Source organism: Oncorhynchus keta, chromosome 11 (assembly GCF_023373465.1).
Source record: "Oncorhynchus keta strain PuntledgeMale-10-30-2019 chromosome 11, Oket_V2, whole genome shotgun sequence".
In the NCBI taxonomy this organism is placed as follows: domain Eukaryota; kingdom Metazoa; phylum Chordata; class Actinopteri; order Salmoniformes; family Salmonidae; genus Oncorhynchus; species Oncorhynchus keta.
In genome coordinates this window covers 48,388,565-48,406,556 of record NC_068431.1, presented here as the reverse complement: position 1 = coordinate 48,406,556, position 17,992 = coordinate 48,388,565, and the positions used below count along the sequence as shown (strand labels likewise).

At 42.1% G+C, this 17,992-nt stretch overlaps 2 protein-coding genes, 1 long non-coding RNA gene and 1 other non-coding gene across 5 annotated transcripts; 3 read left to right on the top strand and 1 right to left on the bottom strand.

Annotated features, from left to right (window-relative positions):
• The first annotated feature begins 301 nt into the window (after positions 1-301).
• On the top strand, positions 302-7,986 carry LOC118390442 (uncharacterized). 2 transcript variants are annotated; one of them, XM_035781011.2, is made up of 6 exons: positions 302-698; positions 856-977; positions 3,260-3,416; positions 3,554-3,860; positions 4,411-4,501; positions 5,335-7,986. In XM_035781011.2, exons 1-6 carry the CDS (start codon positions 580-582, stop codon positions 7,842-7,844), a joined length of 3,306 nt encoding a protein of 1,101 aa, XP_035636904.1. In that variant the 5' UTR covers positions 302-579; the 3' UTR covers positions 7,845-7,986. The 2 variants fall into 2 exon arrangements, with proteins under 2 accessions (XP_035636904.1, XP_052313341.1); XM_052457381.1 differs by lacking the exon at positions 5,335-7,986 and adding an exon at positions 5,025-5,324 and having other exon boundaries at positions 303-698.
• Positions 7,987-9,701: 1,715 nt separating this feature from the next.
• Positions 9,702-12,779, top strand: LOC118390441 (uncharacterized). The gene is made up of 3 exons (XR_004826950.2): positions 9,702-10,709; positions 11,141-11,219; positions 11,944-12,779. It is a non-coding gene; the product is annotated as an uncharacterized LOC118390441 (long non-coding RNA).
• Positions 12,780-13,503: 724 nt separating this feature from the next.
• Positions 13,504-15,300, top strand: poglut3 (protein O-glucosyltransferase 3). Its single transcript, XM_052457535.1, is given in 6 exon segments — positions 13,504-13,521; positions 14,182-14,336; positions 14,338-14,371; positions 14,528-14,552; positions 14,555-14,631; positions 14,793-15,300. Coding segments are annotated over 6 exon segments (453 nt in total). The 3' UTR covers positions 14,937-15,300.
• A 102-nt stretch (positions 15,301-15,402) lies between these two features.
• Positions 15,403-15,474, bottom strand: trnac-gca (transfer RNA cysteine (anticodon GCA)). The gene has a single exon. It is a non-coding gene; the product is annotated as a tRNA-Cys (tRNA).
• Positions 15,475-17,992: the final 2,518 nt, after the last annotated feature.

Here is a 17,992-nt window from a genome sequence, read left to right as displayed (position 1 = left end):
AATCATTCTTTAACCTGTCTCATCCCTTTCATCTACACCGACTGAAGTGGATTTAACAAGAGACATCAATAAGGGATCATAGCTTTCAGCTGAATTCACCTGTTCAGTCTATGTCGTGGGAAGAGCCGTTCTGAATGTTTTGTATTCTCAGTGTATGTTGTGACTGTTCTGATAGAGGAGTGCGTTGCACGCCAGGTGCAAAATACAGGGATTATGTGTCCTATGCTTCTCACCACGGCTAGACGACACGCCCAAGGATCTAGCAGATTGTAGATAACATCAGCAAACTGCCCAGGAGACAAATAGAGTGCTGGCAGTGAGAGGGTGTAACCTGCTCTCTTCTCAGCTGACCAGCGACGTGGATCCACCTGCATAGAGTTATGTTTGTTCTTCGAGCATGAAGGGAGGGACAGACTAAAACACTGAGTACTCTGCAATGGGGAAGACGCAGACTGTAGAACATCCGTGGTTTGGTTATCTAAATGTCTGATTTTCAGTTTCCTTTCAACTTACTTTCCATTTCCTTTATCACCTCACCTGTAGTGGAATCAGTTAGTGATTGCTGCCAAGTTAGGAACTATGACAGTGTATAATTTGAACTTGGATCTTGGTTTCCTAAGCAATGAAGAGGCACATGCTGTTGTTGAAGTTCTAGAGAGAGACAAGCGTCTAAAGGAGATTGAAAAGGAGAGGATTGGGTAAGTGAGAGATCGTATACTTTAGTGTAAAAGGACAGCATTTGATTTTTTAAAGTTGGATTGAATCGTGGGTTTCTGTCTGCTTTTCTCTGTGTGTGTGTGTGTGTAGCTACATACTTTATGTCTGACTAATCATTTATACTTGTGTGGTCACCAGACGTCTGCTTGAGCAGCGGGGGGACAGAAAGTCTGTGTTAGGATGGCCGGAGAACCTGAGAAACCAGCAGACTAACAAGAGCAGTGTCCACCCATCCCAGGCACCACACAGCACTAGCATAGGTGAGGGCAGACCACCAGATACACTGTCTACACCAGTGGAGGCTGCTGAAGGGAAAACGGTTCATAACAATACTGGAACGGTGCAAATTCAATGGAAACCATGTGTTTGATTATTTGATATATGGGTATATCCCCCCCACATTCTGAAATTACCTGATGGGACTTTGATAAATGCAGAGAATTGCAATCAAAATAAACATTGTTTACATGACTAATGCTTTAACTGGCCTACTGCCATAATCAGTTTCATATCAAATCATTTGTGTGCATGTAAATGTGCTCACTGTGTTTCATATGTTGCATTACTAACTATGAAGCTCCTGGCCCTTATGCCAGGAAGTGCTCTGGTTCTACAGGGTTAAAAGTGTCCTCATAACTTAACAGATGTCTCATAACATGACTTTCCATATACTGTAATTATCTGTAAATATGTACTTATGGTTAATTGTTAACTTGCTCTGTCTATGACTGGCTAGACGTGTGTCAGGGAGAATAATCATTATTATGTACACTACCGGTCAAACGTTTTAGAACACCTACTCATTCAAGGGTTTTTCTTTATTTTTACTATTTTCTACATTGTAGAATAAAAGTGAAGATATCAAAACTATGAAATAACACCCATAGAATCATGTAGTAACCAAAAATGTATTAAACATATCAAAATATATTTTATATTTGAGATTCTTCAAATAGCCACCCTTTGCCTTGATGATAGCTTTGCACACTCTTGGCATTCTCTCAACCAGCTTCATGAGGTAGTCACCTGGAATACATTTCAATTAACAGGTTCTTAAAACTTAATTTGTGGAATTTCTTTCCTTCTTGATGGGTTTGAGCCAATCAGTTGTGTTGTGACAAGGTACGGGTGGTATTCAGAAGATAACCCTATTTGGTAAACGACCATACATCAACTGTTCAGAGGAGACTGTGTTCATGGTCAAATTGCTGCAAAGAAACCACTACTAAAGGACACCAATAATAAGAAAAGACTTGCTTGGGCCAAGAAACACAAGCAATTGACATTATACCAGTGGAAATTTGTCCTTTGGTCTGGAGTCCAAATGTTAGATTTTTGGTTCTAATCGTTGTGTCTTTGTGAGACGTGGTGTGGGTGAAAGGATAATCTCCTCATGTGTATCTCCCACTTGAAACATGGAGGAGGAGGTGCTATGGTGTGGGGGTGCTTTGCTGGTGACACTATCTGTGATTTATTTAGAATTCAAGACACACTTAACCAGCATGACTACCACAGCATTCTGCAGCGATACACCATTCCATCTGGTTTTGGGCTTAGTGGGACTATCATTTGTTTTTCAACAGGACAATGACCCAACACACCTCCAGACTGTGTAAGGGCTATTTTACCAAGAAGGAAAGTAAGGGAGTGCTGCTTCAGATGACCTGGCCTCCGCAAACCCCTGACCTGGTTTGGGATGAATCGGATCACAGAAAATCAGCCAACAAGTGCTCAGCATATGTGGGAACACCTTCAAGACTGTTGGAAAAGCATTCCAGGTGAAGCTGGCTGAGAGAATGCCAAGAGTGTGTAAAGCTTTCATCAAGGCAAAGGGTGGCCATTTGAAGAATCTCAAGTATAAAATGTATTTTGATTTTTTTTTTTTTACACTTTTTTGGTTACTACATGATTCCATATGTGTTATTTCATAGTTTTGATGTCTTCACTATTATTCTACAATGTAGAAAATTGTACAAATAAAGAAAAACCCTTGAATGAGTAGGTGTTCTAAAACGTTTGACCGGTAGTGTGTTAGCATGAACTGGAACTCTTCAAATAAATATATCTTAAATAAATCCCACAAAAAAATAAAAAACTCATCTGCACTTGTATTACTAGCGCTGACTTTGCTAATAACTACTTTAATGAGTTAAAATGAACAAACTACGACTGTGATATGTGGTTGTCTCACCTAGCTATCTTTAGATGAATGCGCCAACTGTAAGTCGCTCTGGATAAGAGCATCTCCTAAAGGACTAAAATGCCAAATATAAGGTGAGCCATTGACCCAGAAATGGCCTGAAATTGCCCTTAGGACAAGTGATGACTAATAAGATGTAAGAGATGGAATCTGATCTGCTACTCCTCCAATGAGAGCATGACTAGGTCACTACTGGTGACCTAACTGTAGATATTGCTGCTACTCATGAGGTTTGCCGGGTCAGGTTAGTCAGTCAGCTCTACTCTTTATCTTTGGCTATAATAGTTAGTAACTCACTGCTGCTTGTCCTGAGTGATATTTCAACACGTTGTCATTCTACAGAGCAGCAAACTGTGAGAAGTAAACCAATAAAAGGGAAGGATGACGGTAGCGGAAGACATACAACTCTGCGAGCCCGTCTCAGCTCCATGTTCAGCCTCAGGGTCCCTCTGAAGGGCAGCAGAGACCCGGGAGGGAAAAACAACAGCCATAACAATGGGTGAGCCTTTGTAACAAATAAGTAGCTGGTACACTTACAAACATGGTGGAAACATGCAGATTACTGTGACAATAGCCTTCAGAGGATGAAATTAGGGTAAAGGGATATTCTAATGCAGGCTTATCCCCATCCCTTAGGGTTAGCAACGTCTCCTCTTCTGGAGGACAAAGCTGCGAAGGCAAGAGTACTGAGGCAAAGCATGTGGAGGAGCAAATAGGTGAGCTTGCAGAGGAGCCTAACAAGGAGGTGCACACAGAGGAGGAGCTCACCGAGGAGGTGCACACAGAGGAGGAGCTCACCAAGGAGGTGCACACAGAGGAGGAGCTTACTAAAGAGGTGCACACAGAGGAGGCACACACAGAGGCGGCACACAGAGAGAAGGAGCTCACAGAGAGTCCTGCAGAGGAGGAGCCCACTGAGGATCACTCAGTGGAGTCTAATAAGGTACAGACTAGTGCATAATGGCCCTCAGTAGGTGTGTAGTAACCAGTGCCTGTGTGTTCCCCTCACCTTTGGGCCTATAATCTCCTTGTAAAGTATTGCTTTCCGCACTGCATCATAGTTGTCGTATTTCACACACCCCCTTCAGGGAGCCTTTTCAACAGCTTGGGTGTACCCTCAGCAGGTTTGCATGCCTATGACACATGCTTGGGTAAACTCAGCGGCTTGTGGCAGTTCTTGAGAACATATTCTAACCTATTCTCCTATATCTCTCTGTCATGTAAGTTAGCTTGATAGCATGTTTGCGTTCACAACCACATTTATTTGATTAAGCAACATTTTGATTAATTGGGAGTTGCACGTATTGTTGAGTTATTATGAGATTGGCCCATAGCTTTTGATGAACTCATGGATCAAAGGTTAAATGCAAATATTGATTCAAATCCCTCTATTGTATGTTGGTGCCAAGCACAGCATGTGATGTCTAAAATTAGACATGATTTGCATTCTTAAACTCTTTCTCTCTCTCTCTCTCTCTCTCTCTCATTTACAGGTGATTGGACCTGCTGCCTTCCCTGTGGGTGAAACAGGGAAGAGGAGAACAGATCTACTGGAAACAGGGGGAAAGCAGGAGAGCTCCACAGGTGTGTAATGGCTCCAGTCCTCCTCTGGTTATTTACTAAATGACAGATAGTAAACTGTGTGTTATGATTGCAGCTATGATGGCTCCTAGTTTGGACGGGGAGTGAAACAGACACTTAAACAGTTCACTTGAGCATTCTGTAACCCATGTAAACACAAATGGAGCCATATATGTTTAGATGTGGTTACTTCTGTTATCCTTGATTTGATATGCACTAAGTGTACAAAACATTAAGAACACCTGCTCTTTCCATGACATTGACTGACCAGGTGAAACCAGGTGAAAGCTATGATCCCTTATTGATGTCACTTGTTAAATCCACTTCAATCAGTGTAGATGAAGGGGAGGCGACAGGTTAAAAGATTTGTAAGCCTTGAGACAATTGAGACATGGATTGTGTATGTGTGCCATTCAGAGGGTAAAAAAAACATTTTAGTGCCTTTGAACGGGGTATGGTATTAAATGCCAGGCGCACCAGTTTGTGTCAAGAACTGCAATGCTGCTGGGTTTTTCATGCTCAACAGTTTCCTGTGTGTATCAATAATGGTCCAACACCCAAAGGACATCCAGACAACTTGACACAACTGTGGGAAGCATTGGAGTCAACATGGGCCAGCATCCCTGTGGAACGCTTTCGACACCTTGTAGAGTCCATGCCTGACAAATTGAGGGGGGTGTTCTTGATATTTTGTACACTCAATGTTTACAAATACTTAGTAAAGAAATTAGATTGTGTCTCAAAGAGGCTGGTTTCCTAGCAAATAAATGGTTAATAAAAATATGAACAACTGTGTCAAAGGTCAATGTACCAATCTTGTTCTCTTCATTGGCCAGCCATAGGTCAGAATCAGAGAGAGGACCAAGAAAGTTCTGGAGTGACTGGACCAGCGTTAGCACCACAGTCAATCAGCCACCCACCAGTGAAGCATGAGGATCCTACATCTAAACCTCGGAAAGGAGAACACATCCAACCATCAACTGAATTGAAAACGTCTATTCCCTTTAGCCCAAAACGGAACATATGTAGCTGCCCCATCCGCCCCCACCACTCTGACATTTCCTCCCCCTTCCTTGCACCTCAAGAGCAGTCCCTGCCCAGGACTGCCACTGTGGAGAGTCTTTCCCCTGAGGTTACGAACATTCCCTTTCACAGCCCACATCAACCACCAAAACTTCAGTCTTCTAACTTGAAGAGGAGCCAGCTTCAGAAGGCCTCTGGTCGGGCCGTAACACCAGCTCGCCATTTGTCCTTGATCAGGCCATGGAGTGTGGAGTCACCAGGAACGTTCTCCTTGCTAAGACCAAGCAGCTCCACCACACTGCCCACCTCCCACTATGTAGAGACCCAGGCTGAAGCCTCCGGCATCTCCTCCGACCTCCCCTCCAACCTCCCCTCTGGCCTCCCCTCCTCCTCTGACCACCAAGAGAGTTCAGTCACCTTGAGAGAGCACATTTCAAGAAGTCATCTCACCTTGTTCCCTGCCTCTGACCTACAATGTTTCCCACCCCAGAGCCTCAACAGAATCCTGCCTCATACTACACTGTCTCATTACCCTCTTGGATATAGGACCAGATTAAGCTCATCTTTGATATTTAACTCTCTCCCCGTGTCTAATAACACTTTAGATACAGCAACTGAGAGTCCAAAATACCTTAACAGGTCCAAGTCACTTGATAGACATTTAACCAAGGCTGTGTCTATGGATACTGCTGGTGACAATCACTCCCCCTACTCACCACCCAGCAACACAAGATGGATGTCATCTTCTGAGAGAATCAACATGTTGGCGAAGCAGCATAACTTAGCAGCCCAGGTTGGTTTATCAAAAGCCATCAGCCAACAGAGGATTCTGCAGACGAATGCCTCCGTTAATTCTAATAACCAAAGAATGTTCAAGCACCATGCATATTATTCAGGTGTATATGACACAGGTCCCAGTCTGGCAGTTAAGACTCATTCTCTCTCCAGCCTCAGCTCCAGGGCCTCTCACGGCCTTCAGTCACATCTTCACAGCCCCCCAGTTTCACCAGATCATATGACTGATCTCACCAGAGCCTATGGTGGTACACACAGTGCCCCAGCAGACACAAAACAGTTGATGATAGGGGAAAAAATAAAAGTCACTGGTTCAGAGGTTATTGATAGTGAAACACATAATATCAGTGAATTTAAATGTCAGACTTCAAATAAGGATCTGTTTGCATCTCAGATTAGAAAGAATAGCTTGGGTCTGCCTGCTCAGGAAGCAACTCTTGTCTCTGATAGGACTGAAAAAGAGCCCACTGGTTACAGAAGCAACCGGAAAGTAGATCAGGTACTGAATCGCCTCAGAATGATATTCAGTAGCAAACGTATTGAGGAAAGGAGTGTGTTGTTTGGTAGAAAGGGGAAAACGGTGCCATCAACACTTGAGGGAGCTAGTGTCATCAGTGAGAATAGACGGACAGGGAAGAGGTCTCCAGAGGTCAAAGAAGTGCTGAAACCCATTGACCTTCAACGTAATGTGGCAGGTCATCTGAGACAACAAAACAGAGGCTGCAATGGGCTGACAATTTCCACAGTTAAATTAGCATCCAAGAATGCACAGTTAGATATTCATGACAAAGAGAGGAACACAATATCAACTGAGAAAAATGGAAACCCATCGCTGTCAAAAGAAGAATTAAGTAGAACAAATCATCCACATTCACCCTATTTTAGTAGTCAATCCCATAAGGACTCTGGAAGTTCTAGAACCAGTCATTTTAGCCTCAACACAAAGAATGAAGATGTCTTCTCTAGCCCAATGGGTAAGGACAGTAGATCAGATAGGAGTAGAACTGCCTGTTTTAAACCCGCACAGCTCTCATACTCCAACAACTCTCCAATCACTACTGATTTTGGCCTGAAACATGGCCGCTCCATCTCTGTCACCAACATTTACTCAAACCGAACATCAAGAAACAGGCGCATCTCCACAGGAACTGATATGGCCCCCACAAGGTACCTAAGGAGTCTGGAGGATATCAGAGGGCCAGGGGACCTTGATCGCCCACCCAGGACCCTTTCCAGAGCTTTCTCTAGCACTCAGAAAACCTATATCAGTCTAATAAAAACAGACAGCCTCTTAAGCCCTAAGAGCCTGACATTGCCTATGCCTCTAAGGTTCAATGAGTCATCGACTTGGCACACAGAGATTTTAAATTCACTTATCATTGATCAGAAGTTGCAAGTCATTCAAGGCCCCATGGAACCCATCACTAGCTCCAGTTTGTCAGACTTTGAGGAGTATGACTCAGATACAACTACAGATGGAGAATACTACTTGAGCAGTGATGATTGGGAGAAAGAGTCAATACTCTAGCAAAGGGCGACCGTTTTGAGTAACATTGTGCAGATAGATATTTAACGTTTTTGTGAAAAATCATTTCTTATTGGCCTATGTATTAATAGTTGAAAAACATTAATAAAACAAATAATTAATCTGTACATTTATTGAATCCATGTTGATGATATGGTGATATATGGTAGTGAGAGGAAGCTCAGTGGTTGGCAGTGGGAGAAGATGGAAGGAGATGGATTTTGGCCGACATTCTGCAAATTTTATAATCGATAAAAAATGTATTTTATGAACAGAGTGGACTAAGTTTTGTTAGACTTTACCCTTTGCCAAAGTTGATTTAAAAAATCGCGTTGTTTAGTGCAAATGCGAATTGAGTTATTGCACACTCGCATTTCACAGAGTAGGCGTTCCCTAACGAAAATATGCAGACGAATATGGAACGCCGTTTGGGTCTTTGCGTGTCAAAAAAAGATACATGTCAAATAACACTATTTGACGCGTCAAATAAGCTTGTTGACCAATCAGGAGCTGAATATGGCTGCACCTCACATAGTAATTTAACGCGTTCATTATTTTTTTTACATAGTTATTACACATGGATTACACTATCACTAGTATTTTATATGTCACAACGATTCATCGATACGTATGCTATGATGCTGGTGAAGTTGTCTCGCGCATCTACAGTGCTGTTCATTAAAAAAAGCTAGCTAGCTCATGGATGCAAACAATGTTCTTCCCCAAAAACTGTGCAAAACTACATAATCTCTTTCAGTAGCTAATAGTTAGGTGTCATCTAAAATAACCTTAATTTATAAAACAGTTCTTATTTGATTAATGGTGGTCGGACCCATCTATGTGAAGCTAGCCACAATAAGGATTAGTCACAATAGTGGACTTTGCGGTTAATACAAGTATGTCATTGACAGTGATGCAAATGACCACAAATAATAGAATTATGTCATAATTGAATAGAACATAATAAACGAGGTTGGAATGTTGTTATATAAAATCAACAAAATACAACAATTAGTTAATTTGACAAAAATATGTTGAAATCACACTGGATGTATTAGAAAAGTATGCCATTGACAGTGATGCAAATGACCACAAATAATATAATTATGCCATAATTGAATAGATAATAATAAATTAGGTTGGAATGTTGTTATATAAAATCAACAAAATACAATATTTTGTTAATTTGACAAAAACATGTTGAAATCACACTGGATGTATTAGAGGGCATACTTATTTCACTGCACAGCCTTACCTATGGATTGTGGATCAATGACATGGGGTATCAGTCTACTCAGTAACACCCAGAGAATAGTAGCATCGTCGCTCTTATCACGAGACTCTGAAACAATTGAATTGAACCACATTTGTTGTCAACCTACTATGTGTATTGAACATTATTCCAGAGGGAAAACAATACTGAGTGGATGTTTTGGAGTCTGATAACTCTGAGGAGGGCGTTGGGAAAAAATATATTGGGTATTGAGTAGACTGATACCCCATTTCATTGATCCCCAATCCTTAGGTAAAGCTGTACAGTGCAATATGAATTTCAATACACACAATAGGCTGACTGGGGAGGTGATTTCACACAGTCACAGTGCCGCGATAAGAGCTACAACCCTAATGTTTGTGTAAACTCTTCACAGTTGTGTTCTGTGGGTGTCACCGAGTAGACTGATACCCCATTTCACATTCCAACCTTGTTTAACATTATCTAGTCTAAATATGGCATGATTCCACCAACTGTAACCTTCTGCATCACTTTCAAATAGGTACTCTTATTTTGAAGGCTAACAGCAAATTCCACGATTGTGCCTAATCCTTATTGTGGCGAGCTTCACAACACATTAACCGGTCAGGTCGAGCCTCACTAGCCAGATGAAGCTAGCTGACTGCTTATAACGTTAGCTTTGGGCTAGAGGGTTAAGTAGTTGGTTAGCTAACTGAAGTTCAATTTAAATAAGCTAATATTAGATAATACGAGGTTCCTTAGGAAGAGGCTGGTTTAAAGCTCATGTTACCCTAGCCCCTTTCATTACATTAGCTAGCTAATACTTACTCACAAGGATTCCTAAATAATTGCTAAGAATGATGAAAATGACTAGTTTCTACTGGTCTTTGTTTTCAGGCTGGTTGTATTGGTGTTAGCTTGGTAACTTTACCAAGCTAATGCTAGAACGTTTCCAATAGGATCTCGCTAGCTCGTGCTTGGCTCTGCCCACTATGACTCATTTGTTCCCATTGGAAACGACATGTAGCGGTCTAACTTGGTTTGTATTTGCGTAACCCTTATACAAATGTTAACTTTCAACTTCAATGGGGGTGGGGACATCCCTATAGGATTCCGATTAACACGGACCCTGAAAGAAGGAAAAGAAGTGACGTCTGGTAAAATTAAAAGGGAGTAATATCCGGCATTATTCTGTATTATACCATCAATATTTGGTCTCTGTAAACAGATAGTTTTTCCTGTGTGTATTTCATCAAACTTCCTCAATACACACAAGTCCATACATTGTGCAATCGCATTGGGCCAAATCACAAATTCACCCCCTTCTGAAGATGAGATGCTGCATGCTAAATTGGTACCCTAAAAATAAATATTAGTTAGGTAGCTACCTCGTCTCTCTACTTTTAGAAAGGAGCTAACTATGACTCTTAAATATAATCTACTCAACCCTATACTGAGCGTATTTCCGTTAGTTTGTATAGTTTTAATATTATTTACTTGTAACTTTCAGTTTTGTCAAGCTAGTGAAGTCAGACCTGAAAAATGTCTTTGTTTGGGGTCCAGGGCTAGACCCTAAAGTCGTTTTGCCCGTTTGATCCAGGCTGTCAACTCAGCTGGGGAAAACTTCTCTACAGGTAAGTGTCTGTGATAATATTAATATTTGTCTAACGCAGAGAGGATGAGGCTCTTTGTCTACATCAATTATTTCATGAATTTAATTTCTTCATCCGCTGGTCAGTCCCTTACTAAAGTTATCTTTGGGGAAACTGTTTAGTAACCCATCCCTTCGAAGGCAATTTCACCCCAAGATCAATTGAGATCTCATACAATAGGGAGTTTGTCATCAGATAAACGACTTGTTTTTGTTACTGTAGCCTATGCTTTATTGATGCACAAAATCGAACTCTTAACGTCTTAAACAATGTCCATGATTGGGCAGCCCTTTATTCCCCTATAGAGACTAATATTTGCGGGCTGAACATTACTCCAATTGTCCCTACGGTTATGTTCTTGTTCCTATAATCGAGGTGATTTAACTACTTTTGATCTCCTCTTTTACATGCAGGTAGACTCGTTCAGAAGCAGCATGTCCGCATCCACACCCACCTTCCCCTGGACAGAGGCGATGGTTCCTTTCTGATGAGGTACTGTTCTGCATTGGCAGATCTGTGTGATCGCTTGAGAGAAAATATCAGTTAACTCATCATCTAAGTCTGCCTGTTTGAATAATATAGATGGCAGTATGTTGATCTGTTATTTATTCTCACTGATTCCACGTGATGCTGCATCCTGTTGGTTTTATGTCCTCAGGCCCAGCCTATCATGGGTACTGTGACTGCTCAGGGCACAGTCGCGATTTTAGCATGTAAATCTCGGTGCCCCCGCATTTTTTTAATATGTATGCCAGCAAAGCCACTACACAACACTAAACAATACATTAATTGCACTATAACAGTGACATACAGGGCCTATATAAAGCTGTCCCAACAGCAGTCCTAACGTCTTACCACTGCTACACCTGGCAATCAGCGGAGCCTTGTCTGGCAGCAAAACAGTTAATTCAGCCTAGGGTTGCCAACTGTCCTGTATTAGCCGGGATGTCCCTTAAATTGGGCTGAATTGGTTTGTCCCATACGTGATCTCCCTTGTCCCGTATATTCATCCAATCACAGTATAGCGTAAACGCGCCAATTCCTGCAAAGTCATTTCTGTTGTAGTTCGGTCGTTTTGGCATAACATGGAAATATGGATAAACATGCAAAAAAAGAAAAGACTGCAGCTACAACAAACAATGGGAAGCAAACAAGAAGTGGGTTAAGGCTGTCAGTGGTGACTCCGACGAAAGCTTTCTGTACTTTATGTTGTCAGGAATTCTCAATTGGCCATGGAGGGGAGAGTGACCAAACTCAGCATGCATCCACAGAAATGCACAAGAAGGACACGCTAGCTAAAGGTGCTAGCAATATAGTCTACTGCGGAAAATTATGTTCTGCCTCCTACGGAAGGTGAGCCTGTGTATTTCTCAGTTGCCAGTGATGCCTCAAACAAGGGAAATAAAAAAATGTTTCCAGCGTGCGTGAGATATTTCTGTGTCTGATGGAGTGCAGTTCAAGTTACTTGACTTTTATGAAGACAGTGATGAAACTGCAAATGGCATACATCAAGCTCTGATGAACTGTCTGGAAAATCATGAACTTGATATTAGACACTTCACAGCCTATGCAGCAGATAATGCCAATGTCAACTGTGGAATACACCACTCCGTTTACCAGTTATTGAGCAGTGACAACAATCGCATTCTGAAAGCTAATTGCCCAACTCGCATAACTCATAATGCCTTTTGCCATCCCAATTGAATAAGACTATGAATATACACTGTTTATTCATTCCCATAACACCATACCCACACTGCCGTGTGACCGTGCACTGGCACGCCACCTTTTGTCCCTTATTTGGTAGTGAGAAAGTTGGCAACCCTAATTCAGCCTCATTTACTGCCTTTAAAAAAAACATAGCTGATATGGCTGATTTGCTTAAACAAATGTGGTTTTTACTGACAATTGAGATGTACAAACTATGGCATAAGGTGGGGGGAGTAGATAAGAGGCAATCAACCGTAATTTCGATTGACATTAATGAGCCAGCCTTGGACGGACATAGTCAATATAAATATTTGTTCAGACTTCAGTGCCTTCCCCTCCATTGACCTGGTCATCATTGCTATGCAGCCTCTTCTCCTTTCCTCCTTCTGATGACCAGGTGGTGAATCGCATCTCTGCATGTCTGGCAGACATATCAGTGTGGATGACGGATCACCACCTCTCAAGACGGAGCTGCTCTTCCTCCCGGGGAAGAACTGCCCGTCAGGAAGAACCTTGGCGTGATCCTGGTTCCCGGTGGCCCGTGTCCGCAGAGTGACCCTGCCTCAAGGATTCTTGTCATCTTTGGATTTTTGTTGGCTGGGCTCCCTGCCTGTGCCAAAACCCCTACAACTCATCCAGAACGCCGCAGCCCGTCTCAGATTAGTGGTGCTTGATGTACCTCCAGGCTCTGATCAGGCCCTACACCCAAACAAGGGCACTGCGTTCATCCACCTCTGGCCTGTCGCCTCCCTACCACTGAGGAAGTACAGTTCCCGCACAAAACTGTTCGCTGCTCTGGCTCCCAATGGTGGAACAAACTCCCTCACGACGCCAGGACAGCGGAGTCAATCACCACCTTCCGGAGACACCTGGAATACCTAGGATAGGATAAAGTAATCCTTCTCAGATTTAGATCACTATTGCAGGTGATTGCACAATTTGTAATCGACAACCAGGTCGCTTAAATGTAAATGTAATGTAAATGTAAAAATGCATTGACTTCAAGATATAGTCAATTTTTTTTCAAATGTCACCTTAATTTGCAGCGCCTTAGTTCTCTGATGAAATGTTCCTCTCACTGAAGGTAAAACGTTGCTTTGTCTTTTTTGTGTCATTGTATGTGTTCACTATTATTTATAGGTGAGTTTGTGTGTGCTGGTCTCCTCCTCACCAGAAATTCACATAATAATATATTTTCAATATGAGGTGAGGCTTCCTGATGTGGAATTTTACATCAATGTGGGAGACAGGCCAATGGAAACAAGGAAGCAGATGACATTCCTGGGGCTGTTCCAATCATCTCCTGGTGCGGTTCCACAGACACCATCCTCCCCACCTATGACAACACTCACTCCACCCTGGAGACCCAGTGACATTTCCAGTGACCTGCTGTCAGTCCAGGGCAACACAGGTTAATTCTGCTTACTTACACCTCATTTCTCATATGCACATTACTCCTTGGCCTCTTGGTCCAACAAAACAGAACAGGCCTTATTCTGTGGCCGGGACAGTCGTGAAGAGTGCCTACACCTGGTCACTCTGTCCAAGAAAAGGGGGAGGGATCTGGGCAAAACAAATCTTGTTGGATTCTTTGACTTATTCAAGGTGGGGGAACATTCTGAACATTCTACCCAAAGCCAGCAGGTTCCCAAAATAAAAAATTGGTAGCCACAATAATATAAAATAAAGGGGAATTCTAAACTTTCACACCTTGGCGTAATATACGGCCCTTTCCCATTTACAGTATAAGTATCAGGTGAACGTTAAGGGCACAGTGGCTCCTTACAGGTTCCCTTAGCTGATGCTGGGGAACAGCCTGGTGCTGAAGAAGAATTCACCAAATCACTTCTACACCCACCTGAAGAAGCCAGGCACCCACTACATCCCTGTGAAGAGGAGTCTCTGACCTCATCCAAAAGATTGAGTGGGCAATGGTATTTGAGTGGGCAATGGTGTTTGTGTCAATATGTATTTGCTACCATGTACATTTTGGGATACTTGAAATGCAAATGCATGTTGTAATGAATATGATCTAGCCAGGTTTTTGTGGATATTTGATTAAGATATAGATTTCTTTATTTTCCCTACAGGGGAATGATGATGAAGCACAAGCGATAGCAAAGCAGGCCAGACGATTGTACGACAGCTCGTACAACCTAACAGATTCTACTGTTACTATTACAGTGTGCTACAGGTAATTGTCTTTATTTGCTATGCATGCCAATGCTAAATCATTTCAGATAAATTAAGGTACTGTCATTATCCTTGATACGTTTACTGCAGTGTCAACTCTGATACTGTACTGTGTGTGAGAAAAAGAAACCCAGCTAGGAAAGTTGTCTCTTTCCATAACAGATGTACTCTGAGCGTCAGACCAACAAGCCCACACTGCATCCAGACATGAAGCGGGTTCCCCAGCCATCCGACCAGAGTGCCCTTTGCAGCTGTCAGCAAGAGCCTCAAAGAGATGATCCCAGCCTGGAGAAGGATGAACCCTGATCAACACTGAAAAGAAAGGGAAGAGACACTAGCTATTTCAATACAGAAAGTGCCTTGGACTTCTGCTTGCTTGTTGATGGAGATTCTATGCAATGAAGAAGTACTGTGTGACCAGGACTGCTTAGTGGATGTACCAACACTCATATAGATGATCAAATATTAAATGTGGTTTGAGCCAAACAGACCTTGTCACAGCTCACTTTACTGGGCCTGCTCACTTTACTGGGACTGTTTTATTGACGAGACCATTATGCGGAAGCATCTGTTTTCACTGACCTGAGTGATATTGCCATATAGATTGGTTTCTTTTTGGACTCTTCTGAAGCCACTATGATTGTGCAATTAAATGACCTATTTTCTTCGACGTACTGTTGTGAAAAAAATACAATTGTATTGAAACATTGATGGACGACCAGAAATGTCTTTAACTAGGGCTCAAATTCACACGTGCCATAAAACAAAAAAGAGGGGGCACCCGGATTTGAACCGGGGACCTCTTGATCTGCAGTCAAATGCTCTACCACTGAGCTATACCCCCTTCTGTCCGTTAAGGGAATATTTTAAAATATATAGCTACCTGCGTCACAGTTCAGCAATGACAATCTTTTGATTGTAATATTAATATTGACTTCACTTTCGACTGCTTGTGATTAGATTACCTAGACAACGTACTTTGGTTTTAGCTGTAGTCAATAGCTACAGTTAAGAGACAAACCAAGTAGCTATCTAGCAGGAAGCTAGTAGTAGCACAGATAGTAGACATTTTGGTTGAAGCTTGCGACTCAGAGCCTTGGCACCATGACCGGAAGTACTGTAACGTTAGCCAGCCAGCGCTATTGAATAAATAGACAAGCAGCCTTTTTACAATATGGCCAATTTTGCAACTGTGATAATTAGTGGTAATCATGGTGCGTATTTCAAGTAGTTTGCTAGCGTTGTTATTTACAATTATTCGAACCCAGTGCCATATAGCATATTACTATACAAAAAACGTAACATATTGACCCCATTTTGAGAGGTCAACGACAATGTTGCAGTTAGCTATCTAGCGAGGTAAGTTAACTGTCAATAACATCCGTCCGTGATTGGGAGTCCCATGGCGTCGCACAATTGGCCTAGCGTTGGCCGTCATTGTAAATAAGAATGTGTTGTTAAATGACTAGGCTAGTTAAATACATGTTAATTAAATGTTCCACAACTAACGTTAGCGACTAACACAAGCGAGCTTTGTTTGGTCCATACTATCTCTCGAGAACACAAGGGGTCTTACAGCCAGCTAGCTATATGTTACCATCTATTTAAATGGGATAGGTTCATACATACATAAACGTCCCTTTTTCAGGACCCTGTATTTCAAAGATAATTCGTAAAAATCCAAATAACTTCATAGATCTTCATTGTAAAAGGTTTAAACACTGTTTTCCATGCTTGTTCAATGAACCATGAACATGCACATATGGAACGGTCGTTATTAAGACACTAACAGCTTACAGACGGTAGGCAATTAAGGTCACAGTTATGAAAACTAGGGCCATTCCCCCCATAAATGTCATGGAACTTGCAGGTGTCTTGGTGGAAGAGTTGGGTAACATCTCACAGCAAGAATGGACAAATCTGGTGCAGTCCATGAGGAGAAGATGCACTGCAGTACATAACAGATACTGACTGTTACTTTTGATTTTGACCCCCCCTTTGTTCAGGGACATTTTATTCCATTTCTGTTAGTCACATGTCTGTGGAATTTGTTCAGTTTATGTCTCAGTTGTTGAATCTTATGTCATACAAATATTTACACATGTTACGTTTGCTGAAAATAAATGCAGTTGACTGTGAGAGGGCATTTCTTTTTTTGCTGAGTTTAGTTGTCAGTGTATTTGATTGTAACGGGACTTTCCTTATCTGCTCCCCAAAGATTGAGAAATTGAGAAATTCATTGAGCTCCTTCTCTACATATGAAAGGAATGGAGCCTGTACAGTAGAGAGGTGCAGGTTGCCTCTAAACACAACACAGATCTTGGGTTATTTTTCTATACCATAACTAATTAACTAGCAAGGTAACCTAATCAGCACTAAGAGGCAACTACATTGAAGTACATTTTCTACAGCCTAGTGTCTTCTCTGTATTGCAGAATAGTCGTGGACTATATGCACAACTAAAGGACATTGTTCCAGTCACAGGTCTATGTCCCCAAGAGGGACCTTATGGTGTCCAGGACACGCTCCGAAGCAGGTGAGTGTCAGCCAAACACATATTCAGGGGACACCTTTTTAAAGATTCCAATTAAAAAAGTATTGGCCAAAGCCCATTTACCGACACCCAGTGATAAATACGATATGTCTCGTGTTACTGTACCCACAGGTTTTCCAGCGTGGGGAATGAGCAGCTCCCCAGTTATCCACTGGAACTCTTAGAGAAAAAAATTAGACTTGCTGGTTTAAAATGGGCCGGTGCCCTACCCACACTGGCCCTACCTACTCACAAACACACATACAGTACCGTCAGAAAGTATTCACACCCCTTGCATTTTTTCACATTTAGTTGTTACAAAGTGGGCTTATATATCTAGATTAGATGTGGGTCATTGGCATGGGTCCCCAGATTCTCAAAAGGTTCTACAGCTGCACCATTGAGAGCATCCTGACCTGTTGCATCACCGCTAGGTGATGGGCGAACGGCCCAGTACATCACTGGGGCCAAGCTTCCTGCCATCAAGGACCTATATAATAGGTGTTAGAGGAAAGCCCATAAAATTGTCAGAGACTCCAGTCACCCAAGTTATAGACTGTTTTCTTTGCTAACGCACGGGAAGTGGAACCAGAGCGCCAAGTCTAGGACCAAAAGGCCCCTCAACAGCTTCTACCCCCAAGCCACCAATTGTGCAAGTTCTCCAACTTAAAAAGATGAGAGAGGCCTGTAATTTTCATCATAGGTACACTTCAACTATGACAGACAAAATTAGGAAAAACAATCCAGAAAATCACATTGTAAGATTTGTAATGAATTTATTTGCAAATTATGGTGGAAAATAAGTCTTTGGTCTATAACAAAAGTTTAT